The following is a 20,009-nucleotide window of genomic DNA, read 5'->3' as shown; positions in this document are numbered from 1 at the left end:
GTCAAAATTTTATTTATATAGAAAATTTTGTCAAAATTTTATTTATATAGAAAATTTTGTCAAAATTTTATTCCTATAGAAAATTTTTTCAAAATTTTAGTTCTATAGAAAATTTTTTCAAAATTTTAGTTCTATAGAAAATTTTGTCAATATTGTATTTTTATAGAAAATTTTATCAAAATTTTATTTCTATAGAATTTTTTTTTTAAATTTTATTTTTATAGGAAATTTTGTCAAAATTTTATTTCTATAGAAAAGTTTGTCAATATTTTATTTCTATAGGAAATTTTGTCAAAATTTTATTTCTATAGGTAATTTTGTCAAAATTTTATTTCTATAGAAATTTTTTTAAAAATTTTATTTCTATGGAAAACTTTTTGTGGAAATAACAATTTTCGGAAGAGTTATATAACAGTCGAATTTTATTTATTTATTTAAAATGCTTTAAACGCAATGCCTTTTTTAAGACTTAAAGTTGAAATCCTTTAGCAAATAAGTTCTGTTTTAGTTTGAATAAATAAAAGTATCAACTCTTTTTCCCATTACCATATAAGGTGATTTTGAAACTACATGTCTCCGCCTAAAAGTATGCAGGGATTTCATGGGGAATTTTTAAAGTAATCTAAAAGATTTGTATAACTTTCAGACCTTATATATATATTTTTTGTTTTTCGCAGTACATAATTTATAGTCGTTATGTAATACCTTCTAAAGAATTTCGATACAAATACTTAAAATAATTTCACTTTTTTCTTTTCAGTATTAAATTGCCGAAAATACTGGTGCGCTTTATATGGACAATAAGCTGCATTATGGGCATTGGTTCGATGTTCGCATTGGGACGTTTCTATGCTGCACCATATACAACTATCGAAAGCACTCTATATGCTGGTTTCCACAAATTATTTTGGAATTTGTCCATTGGATGGCTAGTTTTGGCAGTTACCACAGGACATAGTGGATGGGTTCGAAGAGTGTTAAGTAGTAGATTCTTTGTACCATTCTCAAGGTTAACATATTGTGCATACTTATGCAATGGCGCAGTAGAGCTATACAATACATCGAGTATAAGGACAGCAGAGAGTACAGGATATATAGAAATTGTAAGTATTATCGGAGGACAAACACAATTTCATAAATTTTAAAGAATTTTTCTGAATTATTAAAGTCAAGTTGACCTTAGTCCAAAAAAAAATCTTTCATGTTATGATACCAATTTTTAAGTCGAATTACTTAATTATAAGAACAAAACGACGTCATTGAAAAGTTTAACGATTTTGGAAAAAGGAAAAAAAAACTTAAGATTTGTAATTTGAAGAGCAATATGAATACAAAAGCCTATAAATAAAAAATATATCAAATAAAAAAATATATGAATTTTCATAATTTTTTCAATAAGTATCTTCAATTATAATAATTACTTATGATTCAATTGTTTTTTCTTCTTTTTTTAGCTAAATTCTATGTTAGCGCACACCCTAAACACATTTGCTCTCGCTTTCCTACTATGCCTGGTCTTCGAGTCACCTTTGCATGCTGTAGAACGTATTATTATGCGTCAATTGAAAAGGCGAGATCCTAATAAGAAAACAGCAAAAAGTGGTTCATCCGATATATCACCTTCGACATCAGAGGAACAAGTAGCTTAGGCCAAATTGCTATGCTGGCTATGATTATCTGTGATAGTTTTTAAGAAATCTCATTTCGGGTATATTCATTATTTTCTAGCTAAAAAATATTTCACAATTTTATCAATACAATCATTTCATCATTTTTTGTATAGAAGTTTGGCTCGGTTGGAATATTTTTTTAGCATAATTTATTTTTATTTAGTATATAAGATAATACTTGTTATATGTATGTACTTGCCTATTATTTGTAAAATAAATTAAGTACCTTAACTGATTTTTATGTTAATGAAAAATACGAGTATGTGTTTTTTTGTATAGATACGAAAGTTAGCGCATCAGACTGTACTGAAAAAAGATTTTTTCTTTTGTGAGGAACGAAATTTTAGATTTTAATTAATGTAAATTAGTTTTTAGGAAACTATATAGCTTTAAATCTACCCTCAAAAAAAGTGAACCCCATTAGGAGGGCAATGAGTGATGTAAAGAAAAATAAATCCGTATATGAATAATCGTTTCAGCGTCACATATATGTGCAAAAATTAGTTCTATACTCGTATGAATACAAAAATTTTACATGTGAAAAATAGATATTTTAGTACTCTATCCGATGGTAAAAACGGATATCGGAAACTGTGTTTGGAGTCTCAATATATGGCTTGGAAAAAAATTGGCGGCATTGCTCTTAGAGAAACCAGATTAAGATAAGATAGATAACGATATATATGCAAAAGTTTAATGACAAAAATGTGTAGGTTGTAAGAGTTAACGATCATGATTGCTTATCGACTTTTCTATAGAAAGACAATTGTGAGAAATTTTTCATAGAAATAAAATTGTCAGAATATTTTCATAGAAATAAAATTTTGACAAAATTTTCCATAGAAATAAAATTGTGAGAATATTTTCATAGAAATACAATTTTGACAAAATTTTCCACAGAAATTCAATTTTGACTAAATTTTCCATAGATATACAATTTTTTCAAAATTTTCTATAGAAATAAAATGTTGACAAAATTTCTATAGAAATAAAATTTTGACAAAATGTTCTATAGAAATAACAAAATTTTCCACAGGAATATAATTTTGACAAATTTTTCCATACCCAGTAAAAACTAGGTAACCACATCTCATTACAATTTACATTACCACAAGTAAAGCTGTCATTACACATTGCATTACATTGCGGTGAGTTATAATGACTAACTTGTAATGACAATAATAAATACTTCTCGGTAATTTTCGAATTGATATTCTCAAAATGTAATGCATTTGGCTGTTAATAACTTAATAAAATAGGATAAATGATGGTACTATTAGGTATAATTATTCACATAATTCAGCATTTACTTAAAAAAAATCAAAAAGAATGTGTTATGTAACGGTAATTCTAAAGATTTTCCGTTAAGGAATATTCACGAATATTTCATAACAATTGTGTTTTAAATTAATGACATTACCATACTATGTTTTAAATAAATTCTTTATTATACCTCATCCACATTACACTTTCAAACTCGACTTCACTAGATTTCAACTGTCATTTGCCTTATAACAGGTTGGCTGATAAGTCCCCGGTCTGACACATAGATGGCGTCGCTAGTATTAAATGCATATTATTTTTATATAGTACCAACCTTCAAATATAGTACCAACCTTCAAATCAAAATTTGACGTCTGTAAGTCAATTAGTTTGTGAGATAGGGCGTCTTTTGTGAAGCAACTTTTGTTATTGTGAAAAAAAATGGAAAAAAAGGAATTTCGTGTTTTGATAAAATACTGTTTTCTGGAGGGAAAAAATACGGTGGAAGCAAAAACTTGGCTTGATAATGAGTTTCCGGACTCTGCCCCAGGGAAATAAACAATAATTGATTGGTATGCAATTCTCAAGCGTGGTGAAATGAGCACGGAGGACGGTGAACGCAGTGGACGCCCGAAAGAGGTGGTTACCGACGAAAACATCAAAAAAAAAAAAAATCCACAAAATGATTTTGAATAACCGTAAAATGAAGTTGATCGAGATAGCAGAGGCCTTAAAGATATCAAAGGAACGTGTTGGTCATATCATTCATCAATATTTTGATATGCGGAAGCTCTGTGCAAAATGGGTGCCGCGCGAGCTCATATTTGACCAAAAACAACAACGTGTTGATGATTCTGAGCGGTGTTTGCAGCTGTTAACTCGTAATACACCCGAGTTTTTCCGTCGATATGTGACAATGGATGAAACATGGCTCCACCACTATACTCCTGAGTCCAATCGACAGTCGCCTGAGTGGACAGCGACCGGTGAACCGTCTCCGAAGCGTGGAAAGACTCAAAAGTCCGCTGGCAAAGTAATGGCCTCTGTTTTTTTGGGATGCGCATGGAATAATTTTTATTCCATTATTATCTTTAGAAGGGAAAAACCATCAACAGTGACTATTATATGGCGTTATTAGAGCGTTTGAAGGTCGAAATCGCGGCAAAACGGCCCCATATGAAGAAGAAAAAAGTGTTGTTCCATCAAGACAACGCACCGTGTCACAAGTCATTGAGAACGATGGAATTGGGCTTCGAATTGCTTCCCTACCCACCGTATTCTCCAGATCTGGCACCCAGCGACTTTTTCTTGTTCTCAGACGTCAAAAGGATGCTCGCAGGTAAAAAATTTTGCTGCAATGAAGAGGTGACCGCCGAAACTGAGGCCTATTTTGAGGCAAAACCTAAGGAGTACTACCAAAATGGTATCAAAAAATTGGAAGGTCGTTATAATCGTTGTATCGCTCTTGAAGGGAACTATGATGAATAATAAAAACGAATTTGGACAAAAAAATGTGTTTTTCTTTGTTAGACCGGGGACTTATCAGCCAACCTGTTAAAAAGGGATATATAAAATCCACTTTTTGTAGATTTCGAACATAATGTGAATCTAACTCCCTTAAACAACAACATTTATTTTATTTTAACTGTGAAATTAATTTGTCCATAATCTCGATGATTTGTTACATTTTTGTTTATTTCGACAATATTCGTTTCTATTCAAGTAATGTTCATATTACAGCAGTACTCGCCATATTTTGATCCATTGTAATCGGCTAGAGAAGTCAATATTTTCCAGATTTGGTTGTCTGAGACAATAAATGGCTATTTTGCAAACTTTGGTATACCTACGAATAAGTGATTACATATTAGATGATTATATGGTTTAATAGCACTAATTATTTCATTGCCAAATGGAAATGTAATCCGGAGCGATGCCAATTAATAAGTGGTTATTAATTTTTAAACAGGCTTACCTACAAGATTACCGGGTAATGAGAGTTTTTGCTGGTTAGAAATACAATTCAAAATTTTCTTAAAAAAAAGTCTATAGAAATAAAATTTTCTATAGAAATAGAATTTTGGAGAAAATTTTCTATAGAAATAAAATTTTGAGAAAATTTTCTATATAAATAAAATTTTGAGAACATTTGCTATAGAAATACAATTTTGAATAAATTTTCTATAGAAATAAAATTTTGACAAAATTTTCTATAGAAATAAAATTTTGACAAAATTTTCTATAGAAATAAAATTTTGACAAAATTTTCTATAGAAATAAAATTTTGACAAAATTTTCTATAGAAATAAACTTTTGACAAAATTTTCTATAGAAGTAAAATTTTGACAAAATATTCTATAGAAATGAAATTTTGACAAAATTTTCTATAGAAATGAAATTTTTTCGGGAGGTTCAAGTGTAGTTCACACAAAAAAAAAATTTTCTGATTCAATCACGAAATTAATTGATCCAATTATTTTTTTAATTGAAATGTCTTCAATCACAGAAATGATAGTATCAATTAAAAAATTAATTGGAGGTCAATTAAAAACTTAATTGATCCAATTAAAAAATTAATTGATACTATTAATTTTTGTGATTGATTTTTGTATCAATTAAAAAATTTGTTGAATCAATTAAATTTTTAATTGAATATTTTTTAAAACTCAATTAAAATTTTAATTGTAAAATTTTTGGTGAAATTTTTTTCTGTGTTCACTTTGGGTTGAGTGAATTACCCGAATTTATTCTGATAATTGGTTGATCGTTTTGCTGCAAGTAGAGGATGCTGATGAGGAATGTGGTAATTCCGAAACAGCTGTACATCCAACCATCTTGCAGTCTATAGGGCTTTGCCCAAATAAATTTGACAAGCATACTTTTCCTCTGTTGGTTAAGCTACACTTGTAGTTTAGTCAATGCATGGCTGTAAGCTGAGATCAAAAAAAAAAAAAAAAACAATAACGAAATGAAATTTTGACAAAATTTTCTATAGAAATGATATTTTGACAACATTTTCTATAGAAATAAAATTTTGACAAAATTTTCTATAGTTAGAAATAAAACTTTGACAAAATTTTCTACAGAAATAAAATTTTGACAAAATTTTCAATAGAAATAAAATGTTGACAAAATTTTCTGTAGAAATAAAATTTTGACAAGATTTTCTATAGAAATAAAATTTTGACAAAATTTTCTATACTCGTAGAAACAAAATTTTGACAAAATTTTTATAGAAATAAAATTTTGTTGTTTTTGATTTCAGTGTAAAACTACAAGTGTAGCTTAACCAACAGGGAAAGGAATGTTTGTCAAATTTGTTTGGGCGAATCCCTATAGACTGCAAGATGGTTGGATGGACGCACGTTTTGGAATTACCACATTCCTCATCACCATCATCTACTTGCAGCAAAATTATCAACCAATCAGAATAAATTCAGGCAGTTCACTAAACCCAAAGTGAACCACACTGGAACCTTCCGAAAAAAGGTATATGATAGCCGGCCTTTGCCGAAATAAATTTTGACAAAATTTTCTATAGAAATAAAATTTTGACACAATTTTCTATAAAAATAAAATTTTGAAAAAATTTTCTATAGAAATACAATTTTTGAATAAATTTTCTATAGAAATAAAATTTTAAAAAATTTTCTATAGAAATAAAATTTTGAGAAAATTTTCTATAGAAATAAAATTTTGAGAAAATTTTCTATAGAAATAAAATTTTGAGAAAATTTTCTATAGAAATAAAATTTTGAGAAAATTTTCTATAGAAATAATATTTTGAGAAAATTTTCTATAGAAATAAAATTTTGAGAAAATTTTCTATAGAAATAAAATTTTGCGAAAAATTTCTATAGAAATAAAATTTTGAGAAAATTTTCTATAGAAATAAAATATTATTTTTGGCTATATTATACGCGTACACTCAAGAAAAAGTTTTCTTGGATCCAAAGATTTTGACCTTCGCTTAAGGATTTTGGTATTGATTCCGAGCCAAAGATGCGGCTTCTTTAAAATAAAGAAAATTTTTAGCTACCTATCTGGCTTTAAATCTAGGGCCAATAAAATCAAAATTAGTATACAGATCTCCCTTATCAAATTTTTATTCTCTTTTCGCGGTTTATTAATAAAGGTACAAACAAATGCCGATTTAAAAATCCAAATTATAACGGATACTTCAAAGTAAAAAATGTTTTCTTAATTCCAAAAAAACTTTAAACCAAAGACGCTAAATCCTCAAAATAAGTCTTAGCCTATAATTGTTTCTTAAAATTTGGACCATACTAAAAATTTAGAAAGTTGGCATTACTCTCAATGAATACAATAAACAAATGGCAAAATAAATACAATGACGAAGGAAGATCGAGGCAGTGGTTCATTCCCATCATATGGCTTGCTATGAATATTCGAAAAAAAATCAAATCCAAAACAAAATTTGACAAGTAGCATACACATGTAATAGCATCTGCATGTACCAACAAAACCAAACAAAATTGCAGATATTTTATGCGAAAAGCTACAACAAATGTCATTATTCAGTCGCAACTGTAATTTCGAATAGAACGGACGAAACATATATTACTGGGTCGTAGTCATAAGAGCAAGATACATTTTTTAAACGCGAAGCGCGGGCAGACGACACGCAATCCCACAAAGGGAAAGACGAATGGGCAATTTTCTAACGAAACGAAAGAATATTTTTAGAATTTCTTTGCTGAAAATATACGAGAGAGAAAAGGGAATAGAAAATTTCATTCATATTTATTGGTGAAAAATAATCGAAATTAATTTCTCGAGCAATAAAATCGCATATTTTGTTTATTTATATAATCGCAACATCTTAAATATATTTATGTAAATTAATAAAATTAAAGAAAACAAAACGAAAAATAATAAAAAATATAATTTTCTAGATATTGCAAATAAAAAATCGAAAAATTATACAAAAATATAAATCCAAATGAAAGTGAATTGAATTTGGTGAACAAACACGCAGCTATTAAAAACCATGTCCCGGGGATCAAGTAAATGGTCACTTTTTCTAGTGGTATTGCTGATCTTCGTAACATTTTTGCCACCCTCGCAAGAATTTTCTTTTGGTTGGGGTGGTGATGGAGAAGCTTCAAAGGAAGCTGCTGCTTCTACATCCGGTCGTGAGGCTCGTAAAATCCCTAAACGCCATCTGGTAGAGAGAAAACACAAATTTCATAAAATCGAACGCATTATAACAGACGATGACGACGAGGAGGAGGGTGAAGGAAGTGAAAACGATGAAAACACCAATGGCGGTTATTCTATGAATGCGGCTGAGGACACTAGTGACAATCATGGTGGTGAAGAAATGGACGATGGCGATGATGCTACCCAAGAAAGAGAAGATGCCCGTGAACAGCTTCTATAAACAGTGCCAACAACGATGATGAAGAAGAAGAATTTCGTTTTAAAAAAGCCCGCAAAGCTGAAAAGCCACCAAGATCTTCAAAGAAACAAGCCTCGAGTACAGAAAGTCAAGAAAAATCTCAATCTTGGTTCTCATCTCTGTTCGGATCTTCGCAACCAGCCACCACCAGTAAACAAGAAGATGAATCATCTGAATCTACAACATCCAAAACAAATGGTCTTATTGATTGGATTCTATGGTTGGGTGAACGTACCGGCCGTCTAAGATCTGATTCTACTGAAGATACTTCAGCGCCTGCTGCTGATACTGAGAGCAGTGGTGAATCATGGTTGGTCTATTTCAATCGTTGGCCATTCAATAGCTTATTTCCCATTGGTAAACCACCTAAACCCATAAAAATGCCAAAGGAATCGAAAAAATCCTCTAGGGATTCATCTAAAGCCGACGAAGCCTCAGAGGAACCAATGAGCCAAGAAACGTTTGACAATTTACTCTATAGCCTACCGAATTTCGTTATAAAAGTCCATGATGCCCCAGATCCTCAGTGTCGTGAACAATTGCAAATATTTCAACGGCAATTGAGAGGACGTAAATTGTGGACGTTGCAAAGTAAGTACTGCAAACTATAAAACAGAACTAGCTAGTCCGAAAACTGAATGAGCAACACAGTTACATGTTTTTCTGATTCAATCTCGTGTTACATGTTTTTCTGATTGATCTAATTAATTTTTTAAATGAAAACAACCCTAATCTGCCGTGGGAGGTCTCCTTCCTCTGGTGCTATAGGTGGTGGTCGGACTCTAAGAACAGGATTAACCTTCTAACTTCTCACCGCTCCAGCGACAGTATACTCATGAATAACAGGTTGGCTGATAAGTCCCCGGTCTAACAAAGAAAAACACATTTTTTGTCAAAATTCGTTTTTATTATTCAACATAGTTCCCTTCAAGAGCGATACAACGATTATAACGACCTTCCAATTTTTTGATACCATTTTGGTAGTACTCCTTCGGTTTTGCCTCAATATAGGCCTCAGTTTCGGCGATCACCTCTTCATTGTAGCCTAATTTTTTCCCTGCGAGCATCCTTTTGAGGTCTGAGAACAAGAAAAGGTCACTGGGGGCCAGATCTGGAGAATACGGTGGGTGGGAAAGCAATTCGAAGCCCAATTCATGAATTTTTGCCATCGTTTTCAATGACTTGTGACACGGTGCGTTGTCTTGGTGGAACAACACTTTTTTCTTCTTCATATGGGGCCGTTTTGCCGCGATTTCGACCATTAAACGCTCCAATAACGCCATATAATAGTCACTGTTGATGGTTTTCCCCTTCTCAAGATAATCGATAAAAATTATTCCACACTGAAAAAAAGCATGCCAGGTTCCAAAGATTTTGTCTTTACTTTAAAAATTTTGGTATTGATTCCGAGAAAAACATGTCCTATATTTGAACGATTTTTTGCTTTGTAGCCAAGATGCAAAAAGACAACAAATTTAAAGATAATTTCATTAAATTTGAAGAATTTTTCTGAATTATTAAAGTCAAGTTGACCTTAGCCCAGACATTTTTTCTTTCATGTTATGATACCCATTTTTAAGTGAAATCACTTAATTATAAGGACAATACGACTTCATTGAAAAGTTTATCAACTTTTGGACAACGAAAAAAACTTTATATTAGAGAAATGCGTCTTCTATGCTAAGCAAAATTTGCATTCGTTTTTTAAAGACATGAAATCTTTGACCTCACGACAATACTTTTTCCAGTGCATGCGCATCCCAAAAAACAGAGGCCATTACTTTGCCAGCGGACTTTTGAGTCTTTCCACGCTTCGGAGACGGTTCACCGGTCGCTGTCCTCTCAGCCGACTGGACTCAGGAGCGTAGTGATGGAGCCATGTTTCATCCTCGGGTGTATTACGAGTTAACAGCTGCAAACACCGCTCCCGAATCATCAACACGTTGTTGTTTTTTGTCAAATGTGAGCTCGCGCGGCATTACTAGCGACGCCATCTATGTGTCAGACCGGGGACTTATCAGCCAACCTGTTACTGTAACCGATAGATTTTTAATCCATCGTAGATGTCATCAACAAGGGGCCCGGATGCCATGAGTATACAGTCGCCCGCATATGATACAATCAAGAGGGGGTGAAATAGAGGAAACGTAGAGGTTGAACCATGACGCTGGATCTCGCGCTCTAGATAATGAATTGTTAAGCCATTGACTCTAAAATTCAACTCCTTACACAGAAAATAAATTCTGCTGCCCAGCCCATGTAGTGAATAGTGTAGCTGAGGATTTTTTTTTTTATTTTATTTTCATTATGTAATTTGAAGCCACATAGCGGCCAATTTATGTAAATTACAATGGACTACTAACCAGTGGCAGATATCCACCAATTTCTTGTAGAGAAATAACTGGATCAGCAATGAAATAACTGGAAGGTACGGAAGGCAGATGTTAAACCGATTAAACAGATGTCATCAACAAGGGGCCCGGATGCCATGCTTGCGAAGTGGTCGGCATATAGGAAATGTAAAAGTTGAACAGTGCCAGAGTTGTTACTCCATATTAAGAAATTCCCTTGTTCATACAACGTGGTCTCGACTTTCTGCCTCTATATTCCGCTCGCTGGTAATTAAGAACCTAAAGTTTGGTTCCTGCCGGTAGGGACGAGTTTTCTTCCTTGAACAGTCTGGCACTAAGATCGTCCTATGAGACGGGTTGGGCTAGTTGATTCCTCCACTTATAGCTGTTTTTGTGCTATGTACTTTACGCAATCCGTGTTGATGGTTGGCCGCCGGAAAATTCTCCACTTGGCTGGAAAGGAATGGTGTCTCAAGTGCCTTGGCTACTGGCGAGAGATGGCATATCGGTGTGTACGATTCACTTTTCCTCGAGACTTTGCCCGGATTCAGTAGTGGTGTCACACTGGTCATTCTGCAGGCATCTGGTATGAGTGATTCCAAGGATAGTCCTCCACTTATAGCTGTTTTTGTGCTATGTACTTTACGCAATCCGTGTTGATGGTTGGCAGACGGAAAACTCTCCACTTGGCTGGGGAGGAATAGTGCCTCAAGAGTTTTGGCAACTGGCGAGAGATGGGATATCGGTTTGTACTATTCACTCTTGCTCGAGACTTTGTCCGGCTTCAGTAGTGATGTCCCCTTGCTCGTTTTCCAGGCATCGGGTATGAGTGATTCCAAGGATAAATTAAGTTGCCTAGACTTCTCTCTATGAGTGCTGACAAGGAACCTTTTTCTTAGACCCGAGTCCGAACGGCTTCTCATATTACGGTGAAACCACTAAGTGAAGTATTTATACACTAAGCCTTACTGAGTGGGGATAAACCTCCGTTGAAAACTTTTTAAGTGTCCGGTCGAAACTTGAAATTAACAAACGACTCCTAGTTTGCACCACGGTGGTTACAATTAGGAGTATTAAAAGAAGTATATCCGGCAAAGACACAAAGGTTATGTGCTCGAAGGAACATAACATTTGGTGGTATTGAAATTCCCTTTTGTGGATGCGCAATATAGATCCCAGCTTTATGAATTTGCTGTTGGATTTTAAGCTATATTAACCAGTGGACAAATAAATCCCCAGTAAACTTGTACTAGCGGCTTAATTCATTACTTCATTACTTCCTAGTTTCACCTCATTAATTGAATCTTGTATACACGGCAGAATATCGCGTGGGTCATGTCATCCATGAAAACTCGAAAAAGCTACAGGTGTGCCGAGTTTATTACTAGAGTGGTCCAATAAGTTCCTATACTCACCTCATTAATTGGAACTTGTACGTAGGCCAGAATATCGCTCGGATCATGTCCTTCACAAAAACTCGGGCACGAGAGAGCTACAGGTGTGACGAGTGGTGGGTTTTCTGATACTGGAACAGAAAGTCTTTGGATGTCCCCTCTTGAATTCACCGGTAGATACCTGTGGACAGTACCCAGCGAATGTGCTCCGAAGAAGTCCAAGACTGTCTCATCGGCTGACAAAGCAGTGGTGCCAGTTTCCTTGGATTCGCTATATGTAATGTGGAAACGTAAAATGATCACAGGATCGAAAATAAACAAGTATATACGGCCGCAAGTTCGGCCAGGCCGAATCTTATGTACCCACCACCATGGATTGCGTAGAAACTTCTACGAAAGACTATCATCCACAATCGAATTACTTGGGTTGTGGTATCTTAAAACTTCTTAACATCGTTTTCTAAATTGTGATTTAGTCCATACATGGTATATATTAGACAAAAAAAGTTATGTATAGTTAAGTCTACAAATAATTACGAATCGATATGGACTTTTTGTACGTAGAGAGCCAGAATTGAAATATGGGGATCGCTTATATGGGGGCTATATACAATTATGTACTTGATATGGACCAATTTTTGTGTGATTGGGGATCGATTTATCTGAGGGCCATGTATAACTATAGACCGATATGGACCTAGTTAGGCATGGTTGTTAACGACCATATACTAGCACAATGTACCAAATTTCAACTCACTCGGATGAAATTTGCTCCTCCAAGAGGTTCCAAAACCAAATCTCGGGATCGGATTATATGGGGCTATGTACGATTATGGACTGATATGGACCACTTTTGGCATGGTTGTTAAATATCATATACTACCACCACGTACCAAATTTCAAGCAGATCGGATGAATTTTGCTTCTCCAAAAGGCACCGGAGGTCAAATCTGGGGATCGGTTTATATGGGAGCTATATATAATTATGGACTAATAGGAACCAATTCCTGCATGGTTGTTGGATACCATATACTAACATCACGTACCAAATTCCAACCGAATGGGAAGAATTTTGCTCTTCTCTGGAGGTCAAATCTGGGGATCGGTTTATATGGGGCCTATATATAATTATGGACCTATATCGACCAATTTTTGCATGGGAGTTTGAGGCCATATATTAACACCACGTACCAAATTTCAACTGAATCAGATGAATTTTGGTATTCCAAGAGGTTCCGGAGGTCAAATCTGGTGATCGGTTTATATGGGGGCTATATATAATTATGAACCGATGTGGACCAATTTTTGCATGGTTGTTGGAGACCATATACTAACATCACGTACCAAATTTCAGCCGGATCGGATGCAATTTGCTTCTCTTAGAGGCCTCGCAAGCCAAATCGGGGGATCGGTTTATATGGGGGCTATATATAATTATGAACCGATGTCGACCAATTTTTGCATGGTTGTTAGAGACCATATACTAAAACCATGTACCAAATTTCAGCCAGATCGGATGAAATTTGCCTCTCTTAGAGGCCTCGCAAGCCAAATCGGGGGATCGGTTTATATGGGGGCTATATATAATTATGGACCGATGTGGACCAGTTTTGGCATGGTTATTAGAGACCATATACTGACACCATGTACCAAATTTCAGCCGGATCGGATGAAATTTGCTTCTCTTAGGGGCCTCGCAAGCCAAATCGGGGGATCGGTTTATATGGGGGCTATATATAATTATGGACCGATGTGGACCAATTTTTGCATGGTTGTTAGAGACCATATACTAACGCCATGTACCAAATTTCAGCCGGATCGGATGAAATTTGCTTCTCTTAAAGGCCTCGCAAGCCAAATTTTGGGGTCCGTTTATATGGGGGCTATACGTAAAAGTGGACCGATATGGCCCATTTGCAATACCATCCGACCTACATCAATAACAACTACTTGTGCCAAGTTTCAAGTCGATAGCTTGTTTCGTTCGGAAGTTAGCGTGATTTCAACAGACGGACGGACGGACGGACGGACATGCTCAGATCGACTCAGAATTTCACCACGACCCAGAATATATATACTTTATGGGGTCTTAGAGCAATATTTCGATGTGTTACAAACGGAATGACAAAGTTAATATACCATCCTATGGTGGTGGGTATAAAAATGCGGGATTTTTCAAATATTTGAACATTTATTCCGAAAAAAATTGTAACAGGCTGACCAATTAAAAAATTTTCCATCTCTATCCACTATTTTTCCCCATTATTCTGGCGATGAAAAAACTCCTTTTGGCTCAGTGCGCGAATCGACCCAATTTTTGGCTTCCTCATAATAATTAAAATGCTGATCAGACAGATTATATGCAATCGATCGGAACAAGTGGTAATATGAAGCTACAATGCCTGTGAATAGCATTACAGTAGTGGGATTCTGTGTTTCTTCACGATAATCGCATCGTTTACGTTGTCTACGAAAAAACGTGTTTGCACTAACGATCGTGTCATTCTGTAACTAATATGTAGCAACTGTTGTTTAAGTTGCGTTGCGCTTGGCAACCCTGCTACGAAAAACGGTGGAATAACAAAAACATTTTGCAAAATTGGAAATTGTTTGCAAATTTAGAAGAAATACACAAAGCCGGAAGAGCAAAACGGGCGATATTCTCAATCTATATGAAATTCCCTTTAATTTAAGACCATTTAAGGCAGTTCCGCCCTACACAATTCTTAGAACGGCTTAGAACCTTCGGATTTTTAAAATATTGCAGAAAACTCTTTTGTAATAAAGAAGGGATTCATTTTTCCTATTAAAAGTAACGTACATAATTAAAGACCCTATTTTGCATTAATGAAATTTATTGCTGATAACGTCAATTCATTAGAGAAAATAAAGAACCAAAAAATCTTCGTTGTTTACTTAACGATGTATTTATTGTTATCTGCACAGAAAACAACACATCTGATTTTAAACGATTGCAAATGTAGTTTAAAACGTCTACCGAATAGATTGGTTGTTATTTGTCTTGTTATTCTTTCTTAACGATGCGATTAATCGTTATAATTGAATACAGAATACCACTACAGGAGTAAACATTGCAGTGTACAACATCTCTTTAGTCCTCACCTTAGGGTTTTAGTCCCCATTTCTCCTCCATTGTATATTGTTTACAAAGCCTCTGTGGCTTTCCTGTCCCTTTCTTCAATGTCAGAATCTAGCTTCTTTTCCACAAATTGAAATTTTTATGATAGCTAAGGAGAATATCTCTAATTGTATCTGCAATTCAAATTTAAAGTCAAATTTACTTTGAGCGCCATCTGCTCATACCATCACTTGGGATCTAAAATCTCTTCGATCGGCAGTTCAAAGGTTTCAATTCACGAACGTACGCTTGGCTATGTAAACACGATCATTTTGTGTACTTAAGAATTTAGAAATTTTTCAGCAATTCCTTTATTCTTTGAACTTTAACTTTTTTGTTTCGATGTAAGATAGAATGTCGTTTGGAACTTCTATGGTATTATCTTGAGCTCGTTCTTCAATACATGCTGCATCATTTCATGGGATATTTTCAGATCTTTAAAAATATTTTCACTGCGACGTGAATTTCGTTGTATACGATCCTTCACTCGGCGTTTGGCAACGCTACCAGTTTCATTAGAAAGATTTAGAGTTGAATAGTTCGCGAATTATACTGTCAACTAACTGACCGAACTAGTTCATTGATCAGAAAAAGGGTTGAAGTAAGCGATTATTTCACTGAAATACAATACCTAACATAAGAAAAATTTTCGATTCGCACACAGAAACATTTTTTATCGTTGAGGTGTTTGAATAAATTTTTCCTTCATTTAAGTGATGGATGCCACAGGAAAAGTTGGCCCTGGACTACTGCGCGGAAATATAAACCAATTTGGTGACTTTAATATGTGTACCGATATCAAGACTGTGGTTAAAGTCGCAGCTAATCATCCGGTACGCATACGTGGTAAATATTGTTTAGCCCACATAGAAACCCATACATCGATATCTCAACTCAAAATCCCGGTACATATGATGCATGGTCGTGGTCTCTTCAATAGTCATTTAGGAAATGTAAGTAATGTAAACTAATTGGTAAGCAGAATTAATCAAAATGCTTTTTATTTTTCTTTCTAGCCCAATCATTTTATTCCACGCTATGGAGTAGCTAATTGGGGAATTTGTGTACCAAATGCTTGTGCTGGAGATGTAGTACGTCATATGCTACAAGCAAGTTTGCAGAACTACAATAATACTGGAGTGGACTTGCATGTGGAAGTAGATGATAATGATTGTTACGTGAAGCAAGGCAGAGGTTTCTTTAAACTTTTGCAGAAGGATAAGAAATTTTGTGCAACATTGTAAGTTTTTCCAAGATATAAGATTAAGAGGGTGGTCGTAATCTCTGGAATAAATATTCAATAGATTAGGTGTCATTTTTCTGTGGTTATCGAATGTTGGACGCAAATATTAATAAGCTCAATCCCAGTCATTGACAAATTCAAACCCACACTTGCATCGTTTTTGAGTAGCTTTGCAATATTTCTCTACAAAGAATGTCCACAGTCACAGTCATAGTCTCACTTATAGTAATAAATTAATGGTGAAACTACGGATTTGTCCATTAGTGTTGCCCGATTAACTAATAATAACAATATGATGGGTATAAATAATTATTAAACATTCAAGCCATTCGGTAAATTCGTCAAAGGAACATTGCCAAAGTTCCCTCCACAAAGTTTTGACAGATTAGAAAAGATTGAAAGAAGAATCGAGACTTCTTCCCATAGTTGTCACAATTTCTCTTGTGTCATCAACCATTTCGTATGGTGCTATTTTACGGGATACGTCCAGAGTGATATGGTAGTGAGTAGGGTAGGACCGATTACAGATGAGACACACACCAGCTACGCTGCTTTCAATCACTGATAGGTAGGGATTGAGGCGACAGCAGTATCCTCATGAACAGCGTTGCCAGAATTGTTTCACCAAAAACCGCTAGATTTGTCCAAAAAACTAGCCAAAAAAAGCTAAAAAATGTCAAAAAATAGCTAGAAAAAAAGCTAAATTTTTTTGTATCAAAAGTCACATTTTTGATTGAAATTGATCAAACTTAAAGGCTTTGTTTCACTTAAAACGCATATTATTTTAATTGTATTCATTCATTATTTCCATTTCTGTGAGACTGTAAGAAAATCTAAGTCATATCTATGTTTGCGTACTAGATACATTTTGATTACTATCACAAATTTGTACTGGAAGTTCTTCGTTTATATTTCCTAGTAAAAACATTTTTCCCAGTAAACTTGCGATTATCAGCTGGTTAATCATCAACAAGTCCAATGTGCGATATATTGCACAATATCACATAGAACTGCATTAGAAAATATCAATATATTTCGTTTTAACTGAATTAATGATAAATTTTCCTAACTTCTCCTACACTCAAAAAAAAGTGAACTCTCTATTTCACTAAAGCCAATTTAACTTTCGTTTAGTTCATGGAATTGTTATGTTTGGAGAAAGTTTCCTCTACTCTAATAATTTTTTGTGTACGTTAGTTAAATTAACTAAAACCGAGGAAAAAAATATACACAAATGAAGGATAAAGATTAACTAAATTCATGTCTTCCACAAAATAGTTCAATATTTCTTTAAATTTGTAAATTTTACTACAAATGCGTTCATCATGAACTTCGTATGTCACTAAAGACATTCTTGCAATTTTGAACTCCAATTTTTTCCTTCAAACTACAAAATTTTCCTTAACAAGTGAAAAAACTTAATTATGTCAAATAAATTTTCTTGAATTTGTCGAAAAATATTTACTTATTTTTATGACATCGGCGTAATGCCAGCGTTTGTTATACTGTTTAGTTAAAATTTTCTAAAAATATTCAAAATTTTCTAAAATTAACCGAAATTTTTCTTCCTGCTGGGTTCACTGTTTTTTCAGTGTAATATTACCCAAGAGAATAAAACCCATTCTAACTGTCTTGCACGTTTATACTGAATAAATCCATTCCATTAATAAATAGCAGATTTGTTTTGATCCTATCACAACGAATTTTTTTATTGATTTTTTTTTGTGTTAAAAAAAATAATACCACATTCAAAACTTTATTATTATTATTAAATTATTTCTATGTTCGATTCCAAAGATTTTGTACACTAATGATTTTGGTATTGATTCCGAGTCAAATTTGAATTTATTCGTTTTTTCAGCTTTTTCTTCATGAGCTATCACATTGCTTTAAAAACGTGCTAACGACAACGTAAAGTTCCAAATTCAGACTCGACTTTAAGTAGAAATTATTCAATGTATACGTTTTTAAAATAAAATGTTGAAACCCCTCTTCTATTTTTGAACGCTATTTTGGTTTGTGGTCAAGATACAAAAACTCCACAAATTTAAAGACTATTTCATTAATTTTGAGATTTTTTTTGGAATTGACCCTAGCCTTCTTTCATGAAAAGATACCCATTTTTAAGTTGAATCACTTAACTATAAGGACAAAACGACTTTATCGCCTTTTGGACAAGGGAAACAGTTTATATAAGAGAAATTCACAAATGCTATTATAACCAAAATTCGCGTTTATATTTTAAGGACATGAAATCTTTGGCCTCCAACAATATTTTTTCAGTGTACAAAGCAATTCACATCTACTATTTTAATTTAGAAATATCATAATAACTTTAGAATATTATAATAACATAAAAAGGATAAACGAGTCAAATGCTAATATTCCTAATAATTTACTGACAGTTTATATAAGGATGGTAATAGTAGATTTAATGGTTACGATAACTTTTATGAATACGAGGAAAAAACTTTACAACAAGGTGTATTTGCTGCAAAAATGCCCGCATAATGGCTGGAATAATTATTAATGTTTCAATTGAGCTTTGAAATATGTGGAAAACTTTATTCTGGCAGCAAAGCTTAGGTTAAAGCGAAATTTTATCCATAATTCAATAGGAACATGCCGAAAATAAAAAAAAGCCAAAAATAGCTAAAAGGGTCATGAAAAAAAGCTAAAAGCTAAATGCATTTTTTCCCCGCTAAACGTCTTCAAAAAAAGCCAAATCTAGCGGGGAAAAAAGCTAAATTGGCAACGCTGTTCATGAATCCTGTTCATAGCTGCCTGGAATGCATCCTGTTTAGAGGCTGTCTTTTGTAGCTCAGGTTAGGTATAGTGGCGGCCAGATATTTCAGGCTCAGTCCAATGTGATACCACAGTGGTGAACTTCTCTATCACTGAGTGCTGCCGGATTTCATGTTTACCTCTTTGACAAGCGACCTCCTTTTTATAGCCTAATCCGAATGATGTTTCACATTGCAGTGAAACCACTCTGAGAAGCTTTCAAACACTCAGAACTTTTACCGGCATTACTGAGAGGAGATAGCCACCTCACTATTTGGTAACGTTGAATCCCGCGCTCTAGAAGATCAACCCATCAGTCAATCCACAAGTTAGTGATTTGGATAGCTGATTTGACAACATGTAATTGTATATATGCAAGCAAAGAATCTTGTTCACATAAAGATGATCCAGGGGTGCAATACGACACCCTGTTGCAGTTCTGCGTGCAGCGTTCTGACAGGTCTGTATGATATTCCACGCCGAATCTATTGTCTGACGTATGCACACTGGCGCTGCATAGGTTGCCACTGCCAATTGGCTTGTTTGGCCGCACTTTATGTGCTGCCCCCAAGCGACTTGAATCGAATATAAATCCGAAAATCTCAGGATAATTTGTTTCCAGAATTGGTACGTCATAGTCTCTTAACATTCAACTGCCTGTATTTCTTCTGTCCATATCGTGAATAATGTGGCTGAGGATTTGAGGGCGATATCTTCAAATTTCTAGCAGTGAAATAAATGGT

The 20,009-nt window shown here is 34.1% G+C and overlaps 2 protein-coding genes across 2 annotated transcripts in view; both read left to right on the top strand.

The window, feature by feature from the left end:
• Positions 1 to 1,926, top strand: part of LOC142229248 (nose resistant to fluoxetine protein 6-like) — an 84,615-nt gene extending 82,689 nt beyond the window's left edge. The window contains exons 9-10 of the mRNA XM_075299786.1: positions 761 to 1,103; positions 1,455 to 1,926. Coding sequence (XP_075155901.1) covers positions 761 to 1,103; positions 1,455 to 1,649 — 538 coding nt within the window. The 3' untranslated portion in view covers positions 1,650 to 1,926. The remainder of the gene's footprint in view (positions 1 to 760; positions 1,104 to 1,454) is intronic.
• A 6,018-nt stretch (positions 1,927 to 7,944) lies between these two features.
• Positions 7,945 to 20,009, top strand: part of LOC142231159 (uncharacterized) — a 31,764-nt gene continuing 19,699 nt past the window's right edge. Inside the window, 4 exon segments of the mRNA XM_075301777.1 lie at positions 7,945 to 8,287; positions 8,329 to 8,946; positions 15,954 to 16,192; positions 16,256 to 16,479. Coding sequence (XP_075157892.1) covers positions 7,945 to 8,287; positions 8,329 to 8,946; positions 15,954 to 16,192; positions 16,256 to 16,479 — 1,424 coding nt within the window.

This window comes from Haematobia irritans, chromosome 3 (assembly GCF_050003625.1).
Source record: "Haematobia irritans isolate KBUSLIRL chromosome 3, ASM5000362v1, whole genome shotgun sequence".
Lineage (NCBI taxonomy): Eukaryota > Metazoa > Arthropoda > Insecta > Diptera > Muscidae > Haematobia > Haematobia irritans.
Note: the sequence above shows the minus strand (reverse complement) of the source record. Positions and strands in the feature narration are given on the sequence as shown.